Source organism: Anoplopoma fimbria, chromosome 11, assembly GCF_027596085.1.
Source record: "Anoplopoma fimbria isolate UVic2021 breed Golden Eagle Sablefish chromosome 11, Afim_UVic_2022, whole genome shotgun sequence".
Classification (NCBI taxonomy): Eukaryota; Metazoa; Chordata; class Actinopteri; order Perciformes; family Anoplopomatidae; genus Anoplopoma; species Anoplopoma fimbria.
In genome coordinates this window covers 414016-436029 of record NC_072459.1, presented here as the reverse complement: position 1 = coordinate 436029, position 22014 = coordinate 414016, and the positions used below count along the sequence as shown (strand labels likewise).

Below are 22014 nucleotides of genomic sequence, written 5' to 3'. Positions count from 1 at the left end.
CCATTGAAAACCAAAAGCCCCCCCCCCATTACCCCCACCCATCCACCCCCCATTACCCCCACCCATCCACCCCTTTAAACACAATGACCCCCAGCCCCGCCCCCTTAAACACAATGACCCCGCCCCCCCCTCCGTGTGTTTGTGTGATTTAGCAGCAAACTCCAAACTGACTCGTCTCAGTTCTCATTCATCGCCACCGGTCAGCTGATCAACAGTATCATGTGACCAACTGCAGCCTGACAGGTCATTTAAAGCTCCATCTGCTTCTATTGGGACTAACAAGCCCCTCCCCCTTCAGGACGCCATGACATCACAAGCTGTTGAGTCGCTGCAGGCAGAAAACTAGGAACTTTTTAAGGCCCACATGCTTCCACTGAGGCACCCCGCCCCCTCTGGTAAGCCCCTCCCACCCGACTCCAGAGCCCCTCCCTCCAGCGCTGACATCATTAAGATCCTCCCTCCAGCGCTGACATCACTATAGTTTCAGCCATTGACTCATCTAAGGGTCTGACTTTTTAAGGCATGCCTGATTTATTCGTGACAACAAGCTCCTCCCACTGTGACTCACAGGCCCCTCCCACTGTGACTCACAGGCCCCTCCCACTGACATAGTATCTCCAGCCGAGTTACCACCACCTGAGAACAGTTCACGGCTCTCCTTAAGGGAACTTGTGTTTTGAGGGACTTTTTAAGGCGCATCTGCTCTTGACGGACTCAAAGCCCCTCCCACTTTCATTCAAAGCCCCTCCCACTGTGTGGAGTAGCTGCTAGCTAAGAAAACCTAGATCGTTTTTGGATCTATTTCTTGGCCAAGTGTAGTGACTTCCTGAAGTTATGACGTCACTGTGACTGTCCCCCGTCTTAAAGCAGGAGACACCAGAGCCAATGGATGAATGGCGTTTGTGATGAGTTTGGAGTTTGCTGACGTGTAACAAACACACATCTGGCGGCGTGACGGAGGGGGCGTGTCCTTCTGACCACCTGGTGCAGGTGTCTGCGCCACACACAAAATAAAAATAAAAAAATCATGTGGGTATCCTCATCATCATCATCATCAGCGTTGTGGCAAATCATTGACTTACCCGAGCAACATTCACTGACCCCCCCCCCTCCCCTCCTCCATCATCATCATCATCATCATCATCATCATCGCCCCTCAGGCGTTTCTTTGAGTCCAGTTCTGGTGTGAGTTGTGTGCCGGCGTCCCCCTGTGGCGTGTAAACGGTTTCATGTTGCATCTTGTAAGTAAAACAGAAATATGGGAGGAGGGGGAGATGAAGGAGGGGGGGAGGGAGGGAGGGAGTTTCTTCTTCTTTTGTTTTTAAACAGAAAAGCGTCTTCTGGCGTGCTGCTTTCTGTCGCCGCAGCTCCTGCTTCTGCCAACGAGCAGGACTGAGGAGGAGGGGGAGGCAGGGGGAGGCAGAGGGGGAGGAGGGGGAGGAGTGTAGGGGGGAGGGGGGGGATCATGGAACGCCGAGTTATTTAAGACACCTCTCGAAGTAGGTGGCGCCCACGTAACCCCCGCAGAGAGCGATGGACGTTCTGCTCAAAGAGCCGTCGGTTCGTCTGAAGGACTTCTGCTGCCTCCTTGTTCAACGGGTCCTCAGGGTTAGGCTCCTGGAGGGGGGGAGAGACAGGAAGTCACAGGATTAGTTCAGAAATGGATCCACTGGTTGCTGGACAACATGATGGATCTGCTCAGTGACTCACTAGGAATAGATACTGTAGACCGTAGATGATGGAGTTCACTGTCAACACGGGCTTCCAGTCCTCTCTGTGGAGACAAGGACACATGTTGACCAGAAGGGACCCTCTGTCCTCAGACCCTCACCTCCTCTGTCCTCGGACCCTCACCTCCTCTGTCCTCAGACCCTCACCTCCTCTGTCCTCGGACCCTCACCTCCTCTGTCCTCGGACCCTCACCTCCTCTGTCCTCGGACCCTCACCTCCTCTGTCCTCAGACCCTCACCTCCTCACCTCCTCTGTCCTCAGACCCTCACCTCCTCTGTCCTCGGACCTCACCTCCTCTGTCCCCTCCTCTGTCCTCAGACCCTCACCTCCTCTGTCCTCGGACCCTCACCTCCTCTGTCCTCGGACCCTCACCTCCTCACCTCCTCTGTCCTCGGACCCTCACTGTCCTCAGACCCTCACCTCCTCTGTCCTCGGACCCTCACCTCCTCTGTCCTCGGACCTTCACCTCCTTTCCTTTAATGACCCTTGACCCCTGAAGAGGAGGTGGTCTAGCAGCCTAGTGAACAGACCTTAAGATGTTGAGGCAGACGTTCCCCTCCAGGTCGATGTTGGGGTGGTACACCATGGTCTCACACTTGACCTTGGGGGGGTCGTGGGGGTAACCCTGTCCGACCTGAAACACACACACATCCCATCACTCTTCAGTATGGACAGATAAACACACAGAGAGCGTCTGTTAATGCTGAGGCAGCTGTTAAACTACTAGTTCACTGAAGACACTTTAGAGGACAAATAAGGAGGAAGGACACAGAGGACAGAGAGGATAAAGAGGACAGAGAGGATAAAGAGGACACAGAGGACAGAGAGGATAGAGAGGACAGAGAGGATAGAGAGGACAGAGAGGATAAAGAGGACAGAGAGGATAAAGAGGACAGAGAGGATAAAGAGGACAGAGAGGATAAAGAGGACAGAGAGGATAAGAGAGGACAGAGAGGATAAAGAGGACAGAGAGGACAGAGAGGATAAAGAGGACAGAGAGGACAGAGAGGATAGAGAGGACAGAGAGGATAGAGAGGAGAGAGGAGAGGACAGAGAGGATAGAGAGGACAGAGAGGATAGAGAGGACAGAGAGGATAGAGAGGACAGAGAGGATAAAGAGGACAGAGAGGATAGAGAGGATAGAGAGGACAGAGAGGATAAAGAGGACAGAGAGGACAGAGAGGATAAAGAGGACAGAGAGGATAGAGAGGATAAAGAGGACAGAGAGGATAAAGAGGACAGAGAGGATAAAGAGGACAGAGAGGACAGAGAGGATAGAGAGGACAGAGAGGATAAAGAGGACAGAGAGGATAAAGAGGACAGAGAGGACAGAGAGGACAGAGAGGATAAAGAGGACAGAGAGGACAGAGAGGACAGAGAGGATAAAGAGGACAGAGGACAGAGAGGATAAAGAGGACAGAGATGACAGAGAGGATAGAGAGGACAGAGAGGATAGAGAGGACAGAGAGGACAAGAGGAAAGAGGACAGAGAGGATAAAGAGGATAAGGAGGAAGGAGAGAGTAGAGAGGACAGAGAGGATAAAGAGGACAGAGGATAAGAGGACAGAGAGGATAGAGAAGGAGGACAGAGGAGGACAGAGAGGATAAAGAGGACAGAGAGGATAAAGAGGACAGAGAGGACAGAGAGGACAGAGAGGATAAAGAGGACAGAGAGGATAGAGAGGATAGAGAGGACAGAGAGGATAAAGAGGACAGAGAGGATAAAGAGGACAGAGATGACAGAGAGGATAAAGAGGACAGAGAGGATAAAGAGGACAGAGATGACAGAGAGGATAAAGAGGATAAAGAGGACAGAGAGGATAAAGAGGACAGAGAGGATAAAGAGGACAGAGGACAGAGAGGACAGAGAGGACAGAGAGGATAAAGAGGACAGAGAGGACAAGAGGAAGAGGACAGAGGACAGAGAGGACAGAGAGGAGGACAGAGAAGAGGACAGAGAGGATAAAGAGGACAGAGAGGACAGAGAGGATAAAGAGGACAGAGAGGACAGAGAGGATAAAGAGGACAGAGATGACAGAGAGGATAAAGAGGACAGAGAGGATAAAGAGGACAGGTGTGTCTCACCTTAAAGCTGAAGACAAATTTCCCTCCTTTGTAAAAGCCCTGAGGGACAAACACAAACATGAGACCTTTGATGTCCTCCAGATGAATGAAAACGAGACATCGTCAATCTGATGTCAGCAGAACGTTCACTCAACAAGTGGACTAAAAACACATCGTTATTGTATTCTTCAGATTCAGATTCACACACACACACACACACACACACACACACACACACACACACACACACACACACACACACACACACACACACACACACACACACACACACACACACACACACACACACACACACACACACACACACACACCTCGTCTGGTGAGATGATGAGTCTGAAGTTGAGCAGGTCATCGTCGTCGGGGAAGTTGATCTCACACGTTTTTGGCAGATTCAGCTCATTGATGTCTGAAACAGAAGAGTTATTAGACCTCATATCAGAGGTCAGAGGTCAATCTGACTGAATCGAGACCAGTCTGTTACTCTGGGGCTTCAACTAGAACAGGACACGGAACCAAAGTCAGAGCATCAGGACTGATTCCTGTATATGATAGTAAAAAATACAACATTTACCTCTGAGATGTAGTACAGTCGTCACGTCAGTTACTCATCGTCACGTCAGTTACTCATCGTCACGTCAGTTACTCATCGCCACGTCAGTTACTCATCCACGTCAGTTACTCTTCATGTCAGTTACTCATCGTCACGTCAGTTACTCTTCATCACATCAGTTACTCTTCATCACGTCAGTTACTCTTCATCGTCACGTCAGTTACTCTTCATCGTCACGTCAGTTACTCTTCATCACGTCAGTTACTCATCGTCACGTCAGTTACTCTTCACGTCAGTTACTCTTCATCACGTCAGTTACTCTTCATCACGTCAGTTACTCGTTACTCATCACATCATCACGCCAGTTACTCATCACGCCAGTTACTCATCACGTCAGTTACTCATCACGTCAGTTACTCTTGTTGAGGCTAGCTGTGTTAGCATGAGAACAGTCAGCTGGTTCAGTCATAATGTGATGACTGAAGCTCTGTGCTAACAGGCTAGCTGTGTGCTAACAGACTAGCTGTGTGCTAACAGGCTAGCTGTGTGCTAACAGGCTAGCTGTGTGCTAACAGACTAGCTGTGTGCTAACAGGCTAGCTGACTAGATGTGTGCTAACAGGCTAGCTGACTAGATGTGTGCTAACAGACTAGATGTGTGCTAACAGGCTAGCTGTGTGCTAACAGACTAGCTGTGTGCTAACAGGCTAGCTGTGTGCTAACAGACTAGCTGTGTGCTAACAGACTAGATGTGTGCTAACAGGCTAGCTGACTAGATGTGTGCTAACAGACTAGCTGTGTGCTAACAGACTAGATGTGTGCTAACAGACTAGATGTGTGCTAACAGACTAGCTGTGTGCCAACAGACTAGCTCTGTGCTAACAGACTAGATGTGTGCTAACAGACTAGCTCTGTGCTAACAGACTAGCTCTGTGCTAACAGACTAGATGTGTGCTAACAGACTAGCTCTGTGCTAACAGACTAGATGTGTGCTAACAGGCTAGCTGTGTGCTAACAGACTAGATGTGTGCTAACAGACTAGATGTGTGCTAACAGACTAGCTCTGTGCTAACAGACTAGATGTGTGCTAACAGGCTAGCTGTGTGCTAACAGACTAGATGTGTGCTAACAGGCTAGCTGTGTGCTAACAGACTAGATGTGTGCTAACAGGCTAACAGGCTAGCTCTGTGCTAACAGGCTAGCTTCTGACTGGCTGTTTTGTTTTCACATATAGCACAAGCTAGCCGTTAGCTAGCACCACTTAGCGAGCCTGTACCCGGGCTGCCCGTCTGTGCCCGGTGTGTGTTGGCGGTGGTCCGGTGGTCCCTGTGGTCTCCCGGTAGTCCCCCTGTAGTCCTCCCCGGTCCCTCCCGGTCCCCCCGGTCCCCGGTCCTCCCGGCCTACCTTTCTGTATCCGCAGCTGGGCCGCGCTGGCTTTCTTGCCGCCGGCTCCCGTCCGGTTCCCTCCCGCAGACTCCTCGTCCTTCTTCTGCTGCTTCAGGGAGAAGAGTTTAATCATGTTGCTGCTGCGCTGCGTCCCGAGCGGCGTCTGTCCGAGAGAGAGGCGACGGAGGCGGCTTCAGTCCGAGCGGCACCGCGGGGAGGAGAGCCGGTGCGTCTGTGCTGACTACTGACGGAGCTAGCAGCTAGCCTAGCCTGTTAGCCGGGGGGGGGGGGGGGGGGGGGGGGGGGGGGGGTACCTCAAGAACATCTCATGAGTACACAGAGTACACAGAGTACAGAGTACACAGAGTACACATAGAGTACACACAGAGTACACAGAGTACACACAGAGTACACACACACAGAGTACACAGAGTACTTCTTCATGGACTACATCATGTTTGTCCGCCTCATAATGAAGGAATATAAAGATAATAATAATAATAATAATAATAATAATAAAAATAAATAATAATAATAATAAAAATAAATAATAATAATAATAATAAAAATAAATAATAATAATAAATAATAATACTTAATAATTAATAATTATTATTATTATTAATAATAATAATGATAAATCATAATAATAATAATAAATAATAATAATAATAATAATACATAATAATAATAAACCTGTTTCTTTGTGTTTTATATTTTATTGGTGATCAGACTCCATGTCTCTCCACAGATATGAAGCTATCAGCTCCTTGTGTTGTGTTTCTACTCTCTGTGTACCCTGTGTACTCTGTGTGTACTCTGTGTGTACTCTGTGTACCCTGTGTACTCTGTGTGTACTCTCTGTGTACTCTGTGTACCCTGTGTACTCTGTGTGTACTCTCTGTGTACCTCTGTGTACTCTGTGTGTTCTCTCTCTGTACCCTGTGTACTCTGTGTGTACCCTGTGTACTATGTGTGTACTCTGTGTGTACCCTGTGTACTCTGTGTGTTCTCTCTGTGTACTCTGTGTGTACTCTGTGTACTATGTGTACTCTATGTGTACTCTCTGTGTACTCTGTGTACTCTGTGTACTCTGTGTGTACCCTGTGTACTCTGTGTGTTCTCTCTGTGTACTCTGTGTGTACTCTGTGTACTATGTGTACTCTATGTGTACTCTCTGTGTACTCTGTGTGTACTCTGTGTGTACTCTGTGTACTCTGTGTGTACTCTGTGTGTACTCTCTGTGTACTCTGTGTGTACTCTGTGTACTCTGTGTGTACTCTCTGTGTACTCTGTGTGTACTCTGTGTACTCTGTGTGTACTCTCTGTGTACTTTCACTAATCATCTATTTATTTATTTCATGGCGAAAATTGTTCTCCATGAAATAATAAGACTTGAAACTGATTCAGTGAGAATAAAACTACAAATCCCCAAAAGCCCGTGAGCACTCGACACACAGTGACGTCATCACGCAGAGGCGGGGCATGCATTCACACGCTGCCCATCCTGTATTTACAACATTTATTTATTTCATTTCCTCCTCCTCTCTCCTCCTCCTCCTCATCTCCTCCTCTCCTCTACTCCTCCTCCTCTCCTCCTCTCTCCTCCTCCTCTCTCCTCCTCCTCTCCTCCTCCTCTCCTCTACTCTACTCCTCCTCCTCTCCTCCTCCTCTCTCCTCCTCTACTCCTCATCTCCCCTCCTCCTCTCCTCTACTCTACTCCTCCTCTACTCCTCCTCCTCTCCTCCTCCTCTCTCCTCCTCTACTCCTCATCTCCCCTCCTCCTCCTCTACTCCTATCCTCCTCCTCCTCCTCTCCTCCTGTCACCTGTATGATGTAATCAATGGGGGGTTCAACATGTCACACGAGACACGCTGCTCGTTAGTCACAACATCCCATCAGTTCATGATCAATGATGAGGAGGAGGAGGAGGAGAGGAGGAGAGGAGGAGAACACGTAACGAGAGAGCTTCACACACACATAGAGAGAGAGAGCTTCACACACACATAGAGAGAGAGAGAGAGAGAGCTTCACACACACAGAGAGAGAGAGAGCTTCACACACACATAGAGAGAGAGAGAGAGCTTCACACACACACATAGAGAGAGAGAGAGAGAGAGCTTCACACACACACAGAGAGAGAGAGAGAGAGAGAGAGAGAGAGAGAGAGCTTCACACACACATAGAGAGAGAGAGAGAGCTTTACACACACATAGAGAGAGAGAGAGAGCTCACACACACACAGAGAGAGAGAGAGAGCTTCACACACACACATAGAGAGAGAGAGAGAGCTTCACACACACACATAGAGAGAGAGAGAGAGCTTCACACACACATAGAGAGAGAGAGAGAGCTTCACACACACATAGAGAGAGAGAGAGAGAGAGCTTCACACACATAGAGAGAGAGAGAGAGCTTCACACACACATAGAGAGAGAGAGAGAGAGCTTCACACACACACAGCTTCACACACACAGAGAGAGAGAGAGAGCTTCACACACACATAGAGAGAGAGAGAGCTTCACACACACATAGAGAGAGAGAGAGAGAGAGCTTCACACACACATAGAGAGAGAGAGAGAGAGAGCTTCACACACACATAGAGAGAGAGAGAGAGAGAGCTTTACACACACAGAGAGAGAGAGCTTCACACACACATAGAGAGAGAGAGAGCTTCACAAACAGAGAGAGAGAGAGAGAGAGAGCTTCACACACAAAGAGAGAGAGAGAGAGAGAGAGAGAGAGCGAGCTTCAGCAGCACTGCGTTCTTCTCTGGTCGGTATCGATCCTGTGGTCTCGCTGGAGGAGCGGCCATGGGGCGCGTGTGAAGCAGGAGGAGACGAGGAAGCGAGCTAACGGAGCTAACTGAAGCTAACGGAGCTAACTGAAGCTAACGGAGCTAACTGAAGCTAACGGAGCTAACTGAAGCTAGCTGGAGCTAACGGAGCTAACTGGAGCTAGCTGGAGCTAAGCTACCGACGCTAAGCTAACTGGAGCTAGCTGGCTAACCGCTGGCTTCTCATGAGCGGCCACGGAGCATGCGACCTGAGACTCGGAGGTGAGTTCCGGTTCTCGTGTGTCTGTTTCACGGGGAGGAGGAAGCAGGCAGCTAGCCTAGCATGCTAACGAGCCTAGCATGGACCAGACCCCGGGGGAGCCGAGAGTTGAACCAACAACACACCTGGCGCGGTGCAGGTCTGCAGGTCTCCTGTGCTGACCTGCTAGCTGCTAGCCGTTAGCCGCTAGCCGTTAGCTGCTAGCTGTTAGCTGCTAATCTCTGGTGCCAGATGCGCATCTTCATTATCCTGTGCTACCTGTGCTAGCTGTGCTACCTGTGCTAGCTGTGCTACCTGTGCTACATGTGCTAGCTGTGCTAGATGTGCTACATGTGCTAGCTGTGCTACATGTGCTACCTGTGCTAGCTGTGCTAACAACATGACGTTATTGATCCTCAGACAACAAGAGGAACACAGGTGGATATATTAGTCTGTTAATAATAACATGAACAGTAAACAAGCTCCTTAATGAAATGTTGTAGATAATGAGGTAAACAGATGCTCCACCTTAATGTTTATCATATATAACCACCTTAATGTTTATCATATATAACCACCTTAATGTTTATCATATATAATCACCTTAATGTTTATCATATATAACCATCAATAATCACCTTAATGTTTATCATATATAATCACCTTAATGTTTATCATATATAATCACCTTAATGTTTATCATATATAACCATCAATAATCACCTTAATGTTTATCATATATAATCACCTTAATGTTTATCATATATAACCACCTTAATGTTTATCATATATAACCACCTTAATGTTTATCATATATAACCACAATAATTAATGTTTATCATATATAATCACCTTAATGTTTATCATATATAACCACCTTAATGTTTATCATATATAACCATCATATATATGTTTATCACCTTAATGTTTATCATATATAATCACCTTAATGTTTATCATATATAACCATCAATAATCACCTTAATGTTTATCATATATAATCACCTTAATGTTTATCATATATAACCATCAATAATCACCTTAATGTTTGTTTAATAATGTTTATCATATATAACCATATAATCACCTTAATGTTTATCATATATACCTTAATGTTTATCCATAATAATCACCTTAATGTTTATCATATATAATCACCTTAATGTTTATCATATATAACCATCAATAATCACCTTAATGTTTATCATATATAATCACCTTAATGTTTATCATATATAACCATCAATAATCACCTTAATGTTTATCATATATAATCACCTTAATGTTTATCATATATAACCATCAATAATCACCTTAATGTTTATCATATATAACCACCTTAATGTTTATCATATATAACCATCAATAATCACCTTAATGTTTATCATATATAATCACCTTAATGTTTATCATATATAACCATAAATAACCACCTTAATGTTTATCATAAATAACCACCTTAATGTTTATCATAAATAACCACATTAATGTTTATCATATATAATCATAAATAATCACCTTAATGTTTATCATATATAACCATAAATAATCACCTTAATGTTTATCATATATAATCATAAATAATCACCTTAATGTTTATCATATATAATCATAAATAATCACCTTAATGTTTGAGGATTCTCAGTACTTTTCCTTCTTCAAGTATTTTATTCAGGAGGAAACAGAAATGGGTTTTGCCATGTGGTTATTTGATCCAGCCTATTTATTTCGGCTGTATCCTGATCTCCATCATCAATCTGTGACCTCAGCACTAAAACATCACAAGAACAAACATTAATCTTTCCGCAGAGCATTCTAAGAGTGTTGAAATCTACCAACATAAGGTTTTCACAGAGCACTGAGTGAATTAGCCTAGCGGCTAGCAGCCTGTAGTTAGTAAGTTACCGTCACTAACTCACAGCTCTCTACACTGCATCTCCCGACGGGGTTAACGATTGTATCTGATGGTAGTGAGGACTACAAGCTAGTGGACAGCCGAGTGTCGTCTCTTAGCTCCGCCCTCTGAAACAGATCAGAGGAGAGGAACAAGACAAACCAGACCACAGCAGACTCTCCAGGTGAGCTGGAACGACAACTCCTGTTTATGTTGCATCGATTCAGAGTCAATCATCGTGCTGTGTCTTAGAATCGAGACATTTCCACACCTCTACTGCGGCTGTTGTTTCTGTGGTTGCCGTGGTTACACTGCAAGCTGCCACAGCACATTGAGAAAGTTGAAACATCCTATGCTCAACATTAAGAGCGGGAATCTCCCAATACTATCCAGTAGTTGACCATGGTAACCAGGTATCACGACAGTGACGCTGGTATCACGACGGTGAAGATGGTATCACTACGGTGACGCTGGTATCACGACAGTGAAGATGGTATCACTACGGTGACGCTGGTATCACGACAGTGAAGATGGTATCACGACAGTGAAGATGGTATCACGACAGTGAAGATGGTATCACGACAGTGAAGATGGTATCACGACAGTGAAGATGGTATCACGACGGTGCTGCTGGTATCACGACAGTGAAGATGGTATCACGACGGTGCTGCTGGTATCACGACAGTGAAGATGGTATCACGACGGTGAAGATGGTATCACTACGGTGACGCTGGTATCACGACGGTGATGCTGGTATCACGACAGTGAAGATGGTATCACGACGGTGAAGATGGTATCACTGGTGAAGATGGTATCACGACGGTGCTGCTGGTATCACGACAGTGAAGATGGTATCACGACAGTGACGCTGGTATCACGACGGTGCTGCTGGTATCACGACAGTGAAGATGGTATCACGACAGTGAAGATGGTATCACGACGGTGCTGCTGGTATCACGACGGTGAAGATGGTATCACGACGGTGAAGATGGTATCACTACGGTGAAGCTGGTATCACTACGGTGACGCTGGTATCACGACGGTGAAGCTGGTATCACGACGGTGAAGCTGCTGGTATCGACGGTGAAGATGGTATGCGGTGCTGCTGGTATCACGACGGTGTGCTGCTGGTATCGGCGGTGAAGATGACGGTGCTGCTGGTATCACGACGGTGAAGATGGTATCGACGGTGAAGATGGTACGACGGTGATGGCTGGTATCACGACGGTGAAGATGGTATCACGACGGTGAAGATGGTATCACGACGTGTGCTGCTGGTATCACGACTGGTGAAGACGCTGGTATCACGACGGTGAAGCTGGTATCACTACGTGCTGCTGCTGCTGGTATCGGTGCTGCTGGTATCACGACGGTGACGCTGGTATCACGACGGTGACGCTGGTATCACTACAGAGACGCTGGTATCACGACGGTGCTGCTGGTATCACGACAGTGACGCTGGTATCAGACGGTGCTGCTGGTATCACGGTGACTGGTGAAGCTGGTATCACGACGGTGAAGCTGGTATCATGACGGTGCTGCTGGTATCACGACGGTGCTGCTGGTATCACGACAGTGAAGATGGTATCACGGCGGTGACGACGGTACCACTGTAACAATGGTATCATAACAATACCATACTTATGGTACCATGATTACGATAAAGATGGTACCACCGTAACGATAACAGGATAAAGACGGAGGAGGAGGAGACAAGGAAACAAGGAGGCACAGAATCAGAAATGAGAGGAGCCCCAGCTCTCCAAGCCGCCATCTTTGAATCCTGGTTATTAAATAACTTTGTATTGTTTCAGACAGAAGTGGAGGATGAGACGAGCTGCTGTCGTCTTACATTAACTCTTCTGTTTGTTTCTTTTTTCTGTGTCTCCAGCTGACTTGTTCGGGGATGTCGGGCAGTAAGGCGCTGGGCGGGGGGCTGGTGGGGGGCGAGGCGCAGGCGGACGCGGTGCCGGCGCTGCCAGGCCTGCAAGAGGACGGAGTGTGGAGAGTGCAACTTCTGTAAGGACATGAAGAAGTTTGGAGGGCCCGGACGCATGAAGCAGTCCTGCTTCCTGAGACAGTGCACGGCGGTGAGACACACACACACACACACACTTATACACAAGCACACACACACACACACTGACACACACTCTGACACGCACACACACACACACACACACACACTAACACACACTAACATACGTACTGACACACACTAACACACACACACGTACTGACACACACTAACACACACATACTGACACTCACATACACACACACACATACTGACACGCACACACACATACTGACACACAAACACATACTAACACACACACACACACATACTGACACACATACACTGCCTTTAAGGAGTGTATGTTTTTCTTTTTTGTTGGTGTCGATTCTTCAAATAGCTTCGGCTCAGAGCCCAGCAGGCGGTGATGCTGGGTTTCCATGGCAACCAGAGATGGTTACTGGCGCTGTGAGTGAGAGAGAGTTGGCTTTGATCCATCACCGTGGTTTCAGAGATGCTTTAACACACACACACACACACACACACACACACACACTGATTCAGCCGATCTTCATATTGTTTCCGTTGGTTGGTTTATTTAACCTTTAATTGTTTTTTGTTACGGGAGGAGGAGAGGATGGATGCTCCTCATGTTCCTCCTCACCTGTCCGTCTCATCTGTGTCTCTCTTCCTGTCCGTCTCTCTACCTGTCTCACCCCCCTGTCTGTCTGTGTCTCCAGCCGGTGTTGCCTCACACGGCGGTGTGTTTCTCCTGCGGGGAGGCGGGTAAGGAGAACACGGTGGAGTCTGAGGAGGAGAAGTTCAGCCTCTCGCTGATGGAGTGCACCATCTGTAACGAGATCATCCACCCGAGCTGTCTGAAGGTCAGTGAGGCTGAAATCATTGTTAACGTCATCAACGTTAACATCCTGTCGTCATTACCGGGGACTATCAAAATAAGAGCCCGATTATAACAATGAAAGTTTGTGTCTCCACATTAAAGTATTCTGACTGATACAAATGTAGCGGTAATGGTCTTTATTTGTTGCCATGGAGACCAGGAGAATAAACAAACCACGAGTCAAACACAAAGCGTTTCCTCTCAGTCGGTTTGAGATGTAGTGAAGAGAAAAGAACTTAATGAGTTAATAGAACGCTGGTTTGTTCCTGTGTGTCCGTGGATCAGTCCTCTATTCCACATGAAGTAAACAACGTGAGAAGTGTCCTCAACAGGCCACCGTACAGAGCTCCGTAAAAACAAGAGAGAAAAGATGTAAAACTTAAACAAGGCGTATTATCATTATTATTATTATTGTTATTGTTATTGTTATTGTTAATAATGTTTTTTTATTATCATCATAATGACTTTATTATGATGATAATAATAATGAGAACAATAATAATTATGATAAATTATTATCATTATTACTATTATCGTTATTATTTGTATCATTATTACCAGTATTATTGATTTTATTATTATCAGTTATTATTTTATTCATTATTATCGTTATGATCAATATTATTATTATTGTAATTATTCTTATATATATTATTATTAGCCTTATTATCATCATTATCGTTATTATAAATATTAGAATTATTATTATTATCATTATTTGTATTAATTTATCGTTATCGTCATTATTATTATTATTATAATTGCCATTATTATAGTTATTATTTGTATCATTATTGTTACCAATTTTATTAGTATTATCGTTAATATATTATTATTATCCTTATTATTATAGATATTATTATCATTATTATCCTTATCATTGTTGTGTTATTATGGTAATAATCATATGCTGACTGTTTGTGTATCATCAGATGGGTAAAGCTGAAGGAATCATCAACGATGAGATCCCAAACTGCTGGGAGTGTCCGAAGTGCCACAAGGAGGGCAAAACCAGTAAGGTAAGAGTCAGACCAGTTCATGTCCCACTGGAATGAGTGCTGATCCTTTATTGGTGCTTTAGTGAGCTCACACCAGAACATTTTAGTGTGGTGAGAGAACGGGGAGGGGCTTAGCTCCGTCCCCCAGCTGGATATATATATATATATATATATATATATATATATATACTGAAACATTTACATCATGATGTTGATTTGTAAGAAGTCTGAATTCATGTCCGTCTGCAGAACGACAAGCAGACAACTTTAAAAAGCTTGTTTTCTGAGTGGAGTTTGGATGGTTGGTGCTATGCTAAGCTAACATAGTAGCTGCTCCATCAACAGTATAACGACATAAAGGTGTAACTACGTCAGTCTGTGGTTTATACAGAACCCAGGTCACCACAGATGGTTGGTGACCAGGTGTCCTCATAAGAAATAAACAAATGTGTTTATAAAATTATTTTGATATTTTTAAAATTAAATTGTACTTTTAAAAGGAAAAGAAATGTTGTACTGAAAAATAAAATATAATTTTATAAGAGACTTAATTTCCTTTTTTATTTTAACTTTAATTTAAATTAAACAAAATTGATTTAATAAAAAAAATATACATTTAACATTTATTTTTGACTTTTGAAATTCTAAAATTAAAATTACTTCATTCATGAAATATTACAACTTTTCTCATAAAATACTTCATTCTCATAGTATTTTTTTATTTTCTGTACTCGTCCGTACTAACACTGGTTCATGTTTGTGTCCAGGACCAGGCGGACGGCTTGGGGAAGCGGCGGCTGGATAACGGGGAGGTCGGCCGCTGGAAGCTCACAGACGACCCCCCCCCTAAAAAGAAAGCCCCTCCCTCCCTGGAGGAGGGAGGGAGGCCTGAGGGGGGACACAAGAGGAAGAAGGAGAAGGAGCTGCCTCAGGACAGCGGGACCAAGAAGAAGGTGGAGTGTCGACCAATCACAGAGCAGATCCACAACCATGTCCATGTGTTAGACTGTGTCAGCGGATGATGACATCACAGTCACGTTATTATGACATCAAAGTCTTAAACACATGCAGCTCAATAACAGTTTAATCATGTTTTAATAAATCAAATGATCTGATGATCCAGCTCTACGTTGAACCTGTCTACAGCTCCGACTCTGTCTCACTGTCTCTGCTTCCTGTCTCACTGTCTCTGCTTCCTGTCTCACTGTCTCTGCTTCCTTTCTCTCTCTCAGATGAAGGGCGCCCACGAGAAACGCCTCAAAAAGGTACCAAACATTTATTTATAATGATTATTATTACGAATGCAAATATTACTTATTGTTATTAATGAGAATACGTATTATTATTAATACTGTTATTAATATTATTGTTATTATTATTAATAGTATTATTTTTTATTATTAATATTATTGTTATTCATATTATTTTTATTATTATTATTAATAGTATTATTTTTTATTATTGTTATTATTATTAATAGTATTATTTTTTTATTATTAATATTATTGTAATTATTATTATTATTATTATTATTATAAAGACTGTTGAAGAAGTCGTGATCGTAACGTTTGGTTCTCCATCAGAAACCCAAACAGGAGGCGGTGGAGTCCAATGGTCCCACCTCGTCGGTAGGAGGAGCAGCAGCAGGAGGACTACAGGGCTCCTCCACGTCGTCGTCTCAACCTGGGGGGGGAGGAGGGGGGCCGTCCAGTGCAGACCAGCGCTCCCACCACAGGGAGAAGCTGGAGCGCTTTAAGAGGATGTGTCTGCTGGAGCGCCGGCCAGAGTCCTCCTCCTCCTCCTCCTCCAGCTCCGAGTCCGACTCCGAGTCCGACTCCGACGACTCCCTCAGGGAGGAGCAGGCGGGAGGAGGCTCCTCCCCTTCTTCCTCCTCCCCTGCCCCGCCTCCTCCCGTCGTCTACGGCAACAGCAGCGGGGGCCGGACGGAGCGAGAGAGGAGTCGCAGCGAGCGGGAGAGGGAGCGAGAGAGGGAGCGACGTCTCGCCGAGCTGGGCTTCAGCGCCAGCGAGGAGTCGGAGGATGAGGGAGGGAGGGGGGAGGAGGAGCTGCGGGAGGAGGAGCATGGAGGAGGGGAGAAGGCCCGACGGAGAGTGGGAGGAGGAGAGGCGGGGTTACCTCTGCGAGGACGTAAAGGTGGACTGCTGGACGGAGAGGAGGAGGACACACCTCCCTCTGACAGGAGCAGGAAGAACTCCGCCTCCCCCCCCGCCCTCACCCCTCTCCTCCAATCAGATGCCTCCGTCCTCGCAGCACGACAGCTTCACGGGGAAGCAGCGCAGCAACGGGCAGGAGGCCCGCAACGGACGGACACGAGGAGGGACAGGAGGGGGAGGGAAGGGGAGAGAAGGAGAACGCGAGCGGCGTTCTCACCAATCACAGACACAGTGGGGGGAGGGGGCGGGGCCAAAGGCAGCGGGAGCCGCGGCAACAAGATCCGTAGCAACAGTAAGAACCAGACGTCCAGAAACAGCAACTCCTCCATCCCCAGCTCCAACGGGGAGGGGGGAGGCAGCCTGATGATGTCAGCGATGGCGGCGTCCCCCTGCTCGCAGCCGTCCCGCCTCGCCCCCGCTCCCAGATAATGAAGCGCAGCCCCCCCCGCCGTCCCCTCGCCCCCGGCCCGTTCAGATGGAGAGGCACCTGGTGCGCCCCCCACCTGCCCCGAGCCCAGCTGCCTGCCGCTGGACTCTGGCTCCTCCCACATCATGACACGGGACGTGTGGCTCAGAGTCTTTACTCACCTGAGCCAGAGAGAGCTGTGTGTCTGCATGAGGGTGTGTCGCACCTGGAGCCGCTGGTGAGTGACCTCACCCTGTGACCTCACACCCTGTGACCTCACACCCTGTGACCTCACCCCGTGACCTCACCCCGTGACCTCACCCCGTGACCTCACCCCGTGACCTCACCCTGTGAACTCACCCTGTGACCTCACCCTGTGACCTCACCCTCGTGACCTCACCCCGTGAACTCACCCCGTGACCTCACCCCGTGAACTCACCCCGTGACCTCACCCCGTGACCTCACCCCGTGACCTCACCCCGTGACCTCACCCCGTGACCTCACCCCGTGACCTCACCCTGTGACCTCACCCTGTGACCTCACCCTGCCTCTTGTTTCTTCTTCAGGTGTTGTGATAAGAGGTTGTGGACTCAGATCGATCTGAGCCGGCAGCGCTCCATCACCCCCCCCATGCTGAGTGGTATCATCCGCCGGCAGCCCGTCTCCCTGAACCTGGGTTGTACCAACATCTCCAAGAAACAGCTGATGTGGCTCATCAACCGCCTACCAGGTGTGCCTCACTTCCTGTTTACCTTCTGTCTCCACAAACCTTTATTAACTCTCCTGAACATGAAAAGCTTTGTTCATAAAAATCTAAACTCAACGTTCACTTATTGTCTTTCTCTGGAGCTTTCAGCTGCTCCTCACAGTCTTCTTCAGATAATGAGAATTGTTCTGCTCACCTCCCGTCTCACCTCTCGTCTCACCTCCGTCTCACCTCCGTCTCACCTCCCATCTCACCTCTCGTCTCACCTCTGTCTCACCTCTGTCTCACCTCCGTCTCACCTCTGTCTCACCTCCCGTCTCACCTCCCGTCTCACCTCTGTCTCACCTCCCGTCTCACCTCTGTCTCACCTCCGTCTCACCTCTGTCTCACCTCTCGTCTCACCTCCGTCTCACCTGTCTGTCCTCAGGTCTGTTGGAGCTGAATGTCTCTGGGTGTCCGTGGCCGGCGGTCTCCGCTCTGTGTCAGGCCATCTGTCCCTGTCTGAAGCTGCTGGACCTCAGCAGAGTTGAGGACCTCAAAGACTCTCACCTGAGAGATCTGCTCGCCCCCCCACCTGACACCAGGACAGGTGAGAGACACACGCACACACACACACACACACACACACACACACACACACACACACACACACACACACACACACACACACACACACGTCACCTGAGAGGGAACCCTCCTGTTTTAAAGCTCTCTCTCTCTCTCTCTCTCTCTCTCTCTCTGTCTCTCTCTCTGTGTGTCTCTCTCTCTCTCTCTCTCTCTCTCTCTCTCTCTCTCTCTCTCTCTCTCTCTCTCTCTCTCTCTCTCTGTGTCTCTCTCTCTCTCTCTGTCTCTCTCTCTCTCTCTCTCTCTCTGTCTCTGTCTCTGTCTCTCTGTCTAACCTTAAAGTTGTCTCTCTCTCCTTTAATGTCTCTGTTGGCCGCTTCTGTTCTCTGCCCTCTGATTGGCCACTCAGCCCGGTTCATGAACTTGTCTCTGATTGGTCGTCCAGCTCACGGTGAGACCAGAGTGGGGCGTTTCCAGAATGTGACTGAGCTGCGATTGGCCGGTTTGGAGCTGACGGACGCGTCGTCCCGTCTGTTGGTGCGTTACGTCCCTCAGCTGAGCCGCCTGGACCTCAGCCAGTGTGGAAACATCAGTGACCAGACGCTCCTCACCCTCACCTCCTCCATCTCCCCCCTGAGGGACGGCCTCACCCACATCAACCTGGCAGGTCAGTCCCTGTCTGTCCTCCTCTCTGTCTGTCTGTCCTGCCTGTCTCTCCTCCTCCTCCTTGTCTCACCTCCTCCTTGTCTCTCCTCCCTGTCTCACCTCCTCTCTCCTCCCTGTCTGTCCTCCTCTCTGTCTGTCTGTCTGTCTGTCTGTCTGTCTGTCTGTCTCTCTCTCCTCCTCCTCCTCCCTGTCTCACCTCCTCTCTCCTCCCTGTCTCATCTCCTCTCTCCTCCCTGTCTGTCCTCCTCTCTGTCTGTCTGTCTGTCTCTCCTCCTCCTTGTCTCACCTCCTCCTTGTCTCTCCTCCCTGTCTCACCTCCTCTCTCCTCCCTGTCTCACCTCCTCTCTCCTCCCTGTCTCACCTCCTCTCCCCTCCCTGTCTGTCTTCCAGGTTGTGTGAAGGTGACGGAGCAGTGTGTGTCGTTGCTCCGTCGCTGCTCCTCCCTCCAGACGGTGGATCTTCGTTGCTGCTCCCTCCTCTCCTCTGAGACCGGACAGCTGCTCTCCTTCCCTCCGCACAACGCCTCCTCTTCCTCCTCCTCGTCCTCTTCTTCCTCTGCCACCACCACGGCCGCTGCTTCGTCGTCGTCCTCCTCCTCCTCCTCCTCCTCCTCCTCCTCCTCCTCCTCCTGTCCTCCTGAAGACAGAACGCTGCTAAAGAACAGCTAAAGTCCTTCTCATTCACGGGACACTCAGTCATTGGTCTAGACGGCCCACAAGCCCCGCCTCCCACCTCCTTACACTACAGACAGGTGAGGAGGAGGAAGAGGAGGCACATGTGCAACATTCCCCCTGCCGTGAGGAGGAGGAGGAGGAGGAGGAGGATCTCTGGGGAGGTTGTTGGTAATAGTAGAAACCCTGAGCATGTACATATTTGTTCTCTGTACATTTATGGGTCTGTGTATATATGTGTAGTTTACTGTAAATGACCTTTGAAACACCACCCCAACACTCCCTCCATCCTACGACCAATCATCATGCCCGTCATCCACCTGCTCGTCTCTCACACACACACACACACACATACACACACACACACACACACACACACACACACACACACACACACACACACACACACACACACACACAGGAACCTTTATAATAAGGACGGTCTGACATTTGTCTCTGGCTAGGCTAACAGTTCCCCTCTGCTTCCAGTATTTGTGCTAAGCTAGGCTAACAGTTCCCCTCTGCTTCCAGTATTTGTGCTAAGCTAGGCTAACAGTTCCCCTCTGCTTCCAGTATTTGTGCTAAGCTAGGCTAACAGTTCCCCTCTGCTTCCAGTCTTTGTGCTAAGCTAGGCTAACAGTTCCCCTCTGCTTCCAGTATTTGTGCTAAGCTAGGCTAACAGTTCACCTCTGCTTCCAGTATTTGTGCTAAGCTAGGCTAACAGTTCACCTCTGCTTCCAGTCTTTGTGCTAAGCTAGGCTAACAGTTCCCCTCTGCTTCCAGTCTTTGTGCTAAGCTAGGCTAACAGTTCCCCTCTGCTTCCAGTCTTTGTGCTAAGCTAGGCTAAACATTTCATTCATTTATTTCTCAGTGAGTGCCCTAAGATGTTAAATTGAGGCTCCAAAAATGCGTCTTTTCTCTATGAAGTCTGGTACACGTTACCCACAATGCCCCTCTCTGTCAGTCCTCATGTGTCTGCAGAGGGATTCTTCTTTAATTCGTGCGACTCACACTACATGTTTTTAATGTCTTCAGGTCGCTGAACACAAACACTAATCCTCTATTCAAATAAAGTTCATTCAAACGAGACCACCTCAACAAAACCATGAATGAAACGTCAGAAGAACTGCCATTTTGATTGTTTTGGTATTTTTGCTCCTAGGCTTTGTGCTAAGCTAGGCTAGCAGTTTCCCTTTGCTCCCAGGCTTTGTGCTAAGCTAGGCTAGCAGTTTCCCCCTGCTCCCAGGCTTTATGATTAGCTACGCTAGTAGTTTCCCCCTGCTCCCAGGCTTTGTGCTAAGCTAGGCTAGTAGTTTCCCCCTGCTCCCAGGCTTTGTGCTAAGCTAGGCTAGTAGTTTCCCCCTGCTCCCAGGCTTTGTGCTAAGCTCGACTAGCAGTTTCCCTCTGCTCCCAGGCTTTGTGCTAAGCTAGGCTAGCAGTTTCCATCTGCTCCCAGGCTAAGCTAGGCTAGCAGTTTCCCTCTGCTCCCAGGCTTTGTGCTAAGCTAGGCTAACCCCTGCTCCCTGTAAATGTCAGACTGTTCCATTAAACGTCTCACAGATCAACGTGACACTATTATGTTTTGGAGCAAAGGTGTGAAGGTCATTCAGGTGTGTGTGTGTGTGCGTGTGTGTGTGTGCGTGTGTGAGAATCTGAGCCTCAGTGTCTTCAACGATCGCCTCATTCGTTCATATTTCCCTCGTTGTCTTTGATGTTCATCATCATCGTCTTCATACTTCCTGTGATCAGGTTCTATTGGGAAGTTATTGATCGTGTTTTCTCAGGAGTTTGTTCTTAATTTATTTTTGTGCCTCCAGTCCAAAACTCACATTCCTGATCCTTCATGTCTCACTTCCTGTTGATCTGATGGATCTCCGTTGGTCTTCCTCGTGATGAAGATGTTCAGATTACGAAGCGCATTTCTGCCACAAAACAAGATGGAATAAAAGTAAACGATTCTCTCTGCACAGTGAAATGAGATATAATGTATTATTTATTTATTTATATTATATATATATATATATATATACATGTATATGTATGTGTGTGTATATATATATATATATATATATATATATATACATTCAGACTCACTTTCTTTTTTTTTTAAAGTGAGTAAAGTTCATGACTTTATGAATCAAAGCTAAATATCTTATATTTCTGACTCCCTGTCTCATAATCATGAGTCTTTATTTTTATTCCAACTTTTTATCGGTTTGGTTTTTGGCCTA

General features: G+C 47.3%; 2 protein-coding genes across 2 annotated transcripts; one reads left to right on the top strand and one right to left on the bottom strand.

The window, feature by feature from the left end:
* Window positions 1–1440: 1440 nt before the first annotated feature.
* Window positions 1441–6021, bottom strand: ube2m (ubiquitin conjugating enzyme E2 M). The gene is made up of 6 exons (XM_054608095.1): window positions 5770–6021; window positions 4128–4222; window positions 3817–3855; window positions 2262–2365; window positions 1711–1774; window positions 1441–1617 (listed from the first exon to the last, which is right to left on the bottom strand). The coding sequence occupies exons 1-6, from the start codon at window positions 5882–5884 to the stop codon at window positions 1483–1485; spliced, it is 552 nt and encodes a 183-aa protein (XP_054464070.1). The 5' UTR covers window positions 5885–6021; the 3' UTR covers window positions 1441–1482.
* Window positions 6022–8399: 2378 nt separating this feature from the next.
* zgc:158376 (uncharacterized protein LOC100101643 homolog) lies at window positions 8400–21757 on the top strand. Its single transcript, XM_054607188.1, is given in 14 exon segments — window positions 8400–8809; window positions 12572–12622; window positions 12624–12770; window positions 13438–13581; window positions 14531–14617; window positions 15364–15549; window positions 15829–15861; window positions 16180–17181; window positions 17225–17270; window positions 17273–17414; window positions 17743–17906; window positions 18310–18471; window positions 18856–19113; window positions 19503–21757. Coding segments are annotated over 13 exon segments (2685 nt in total). The 5' UTR covers window positions 8400–8809; window positions 12572–12586; the 3' UTR covers window positions 19781–21757.
* Window positions 21758–22014: the final 257 nt, after the last annotated feature.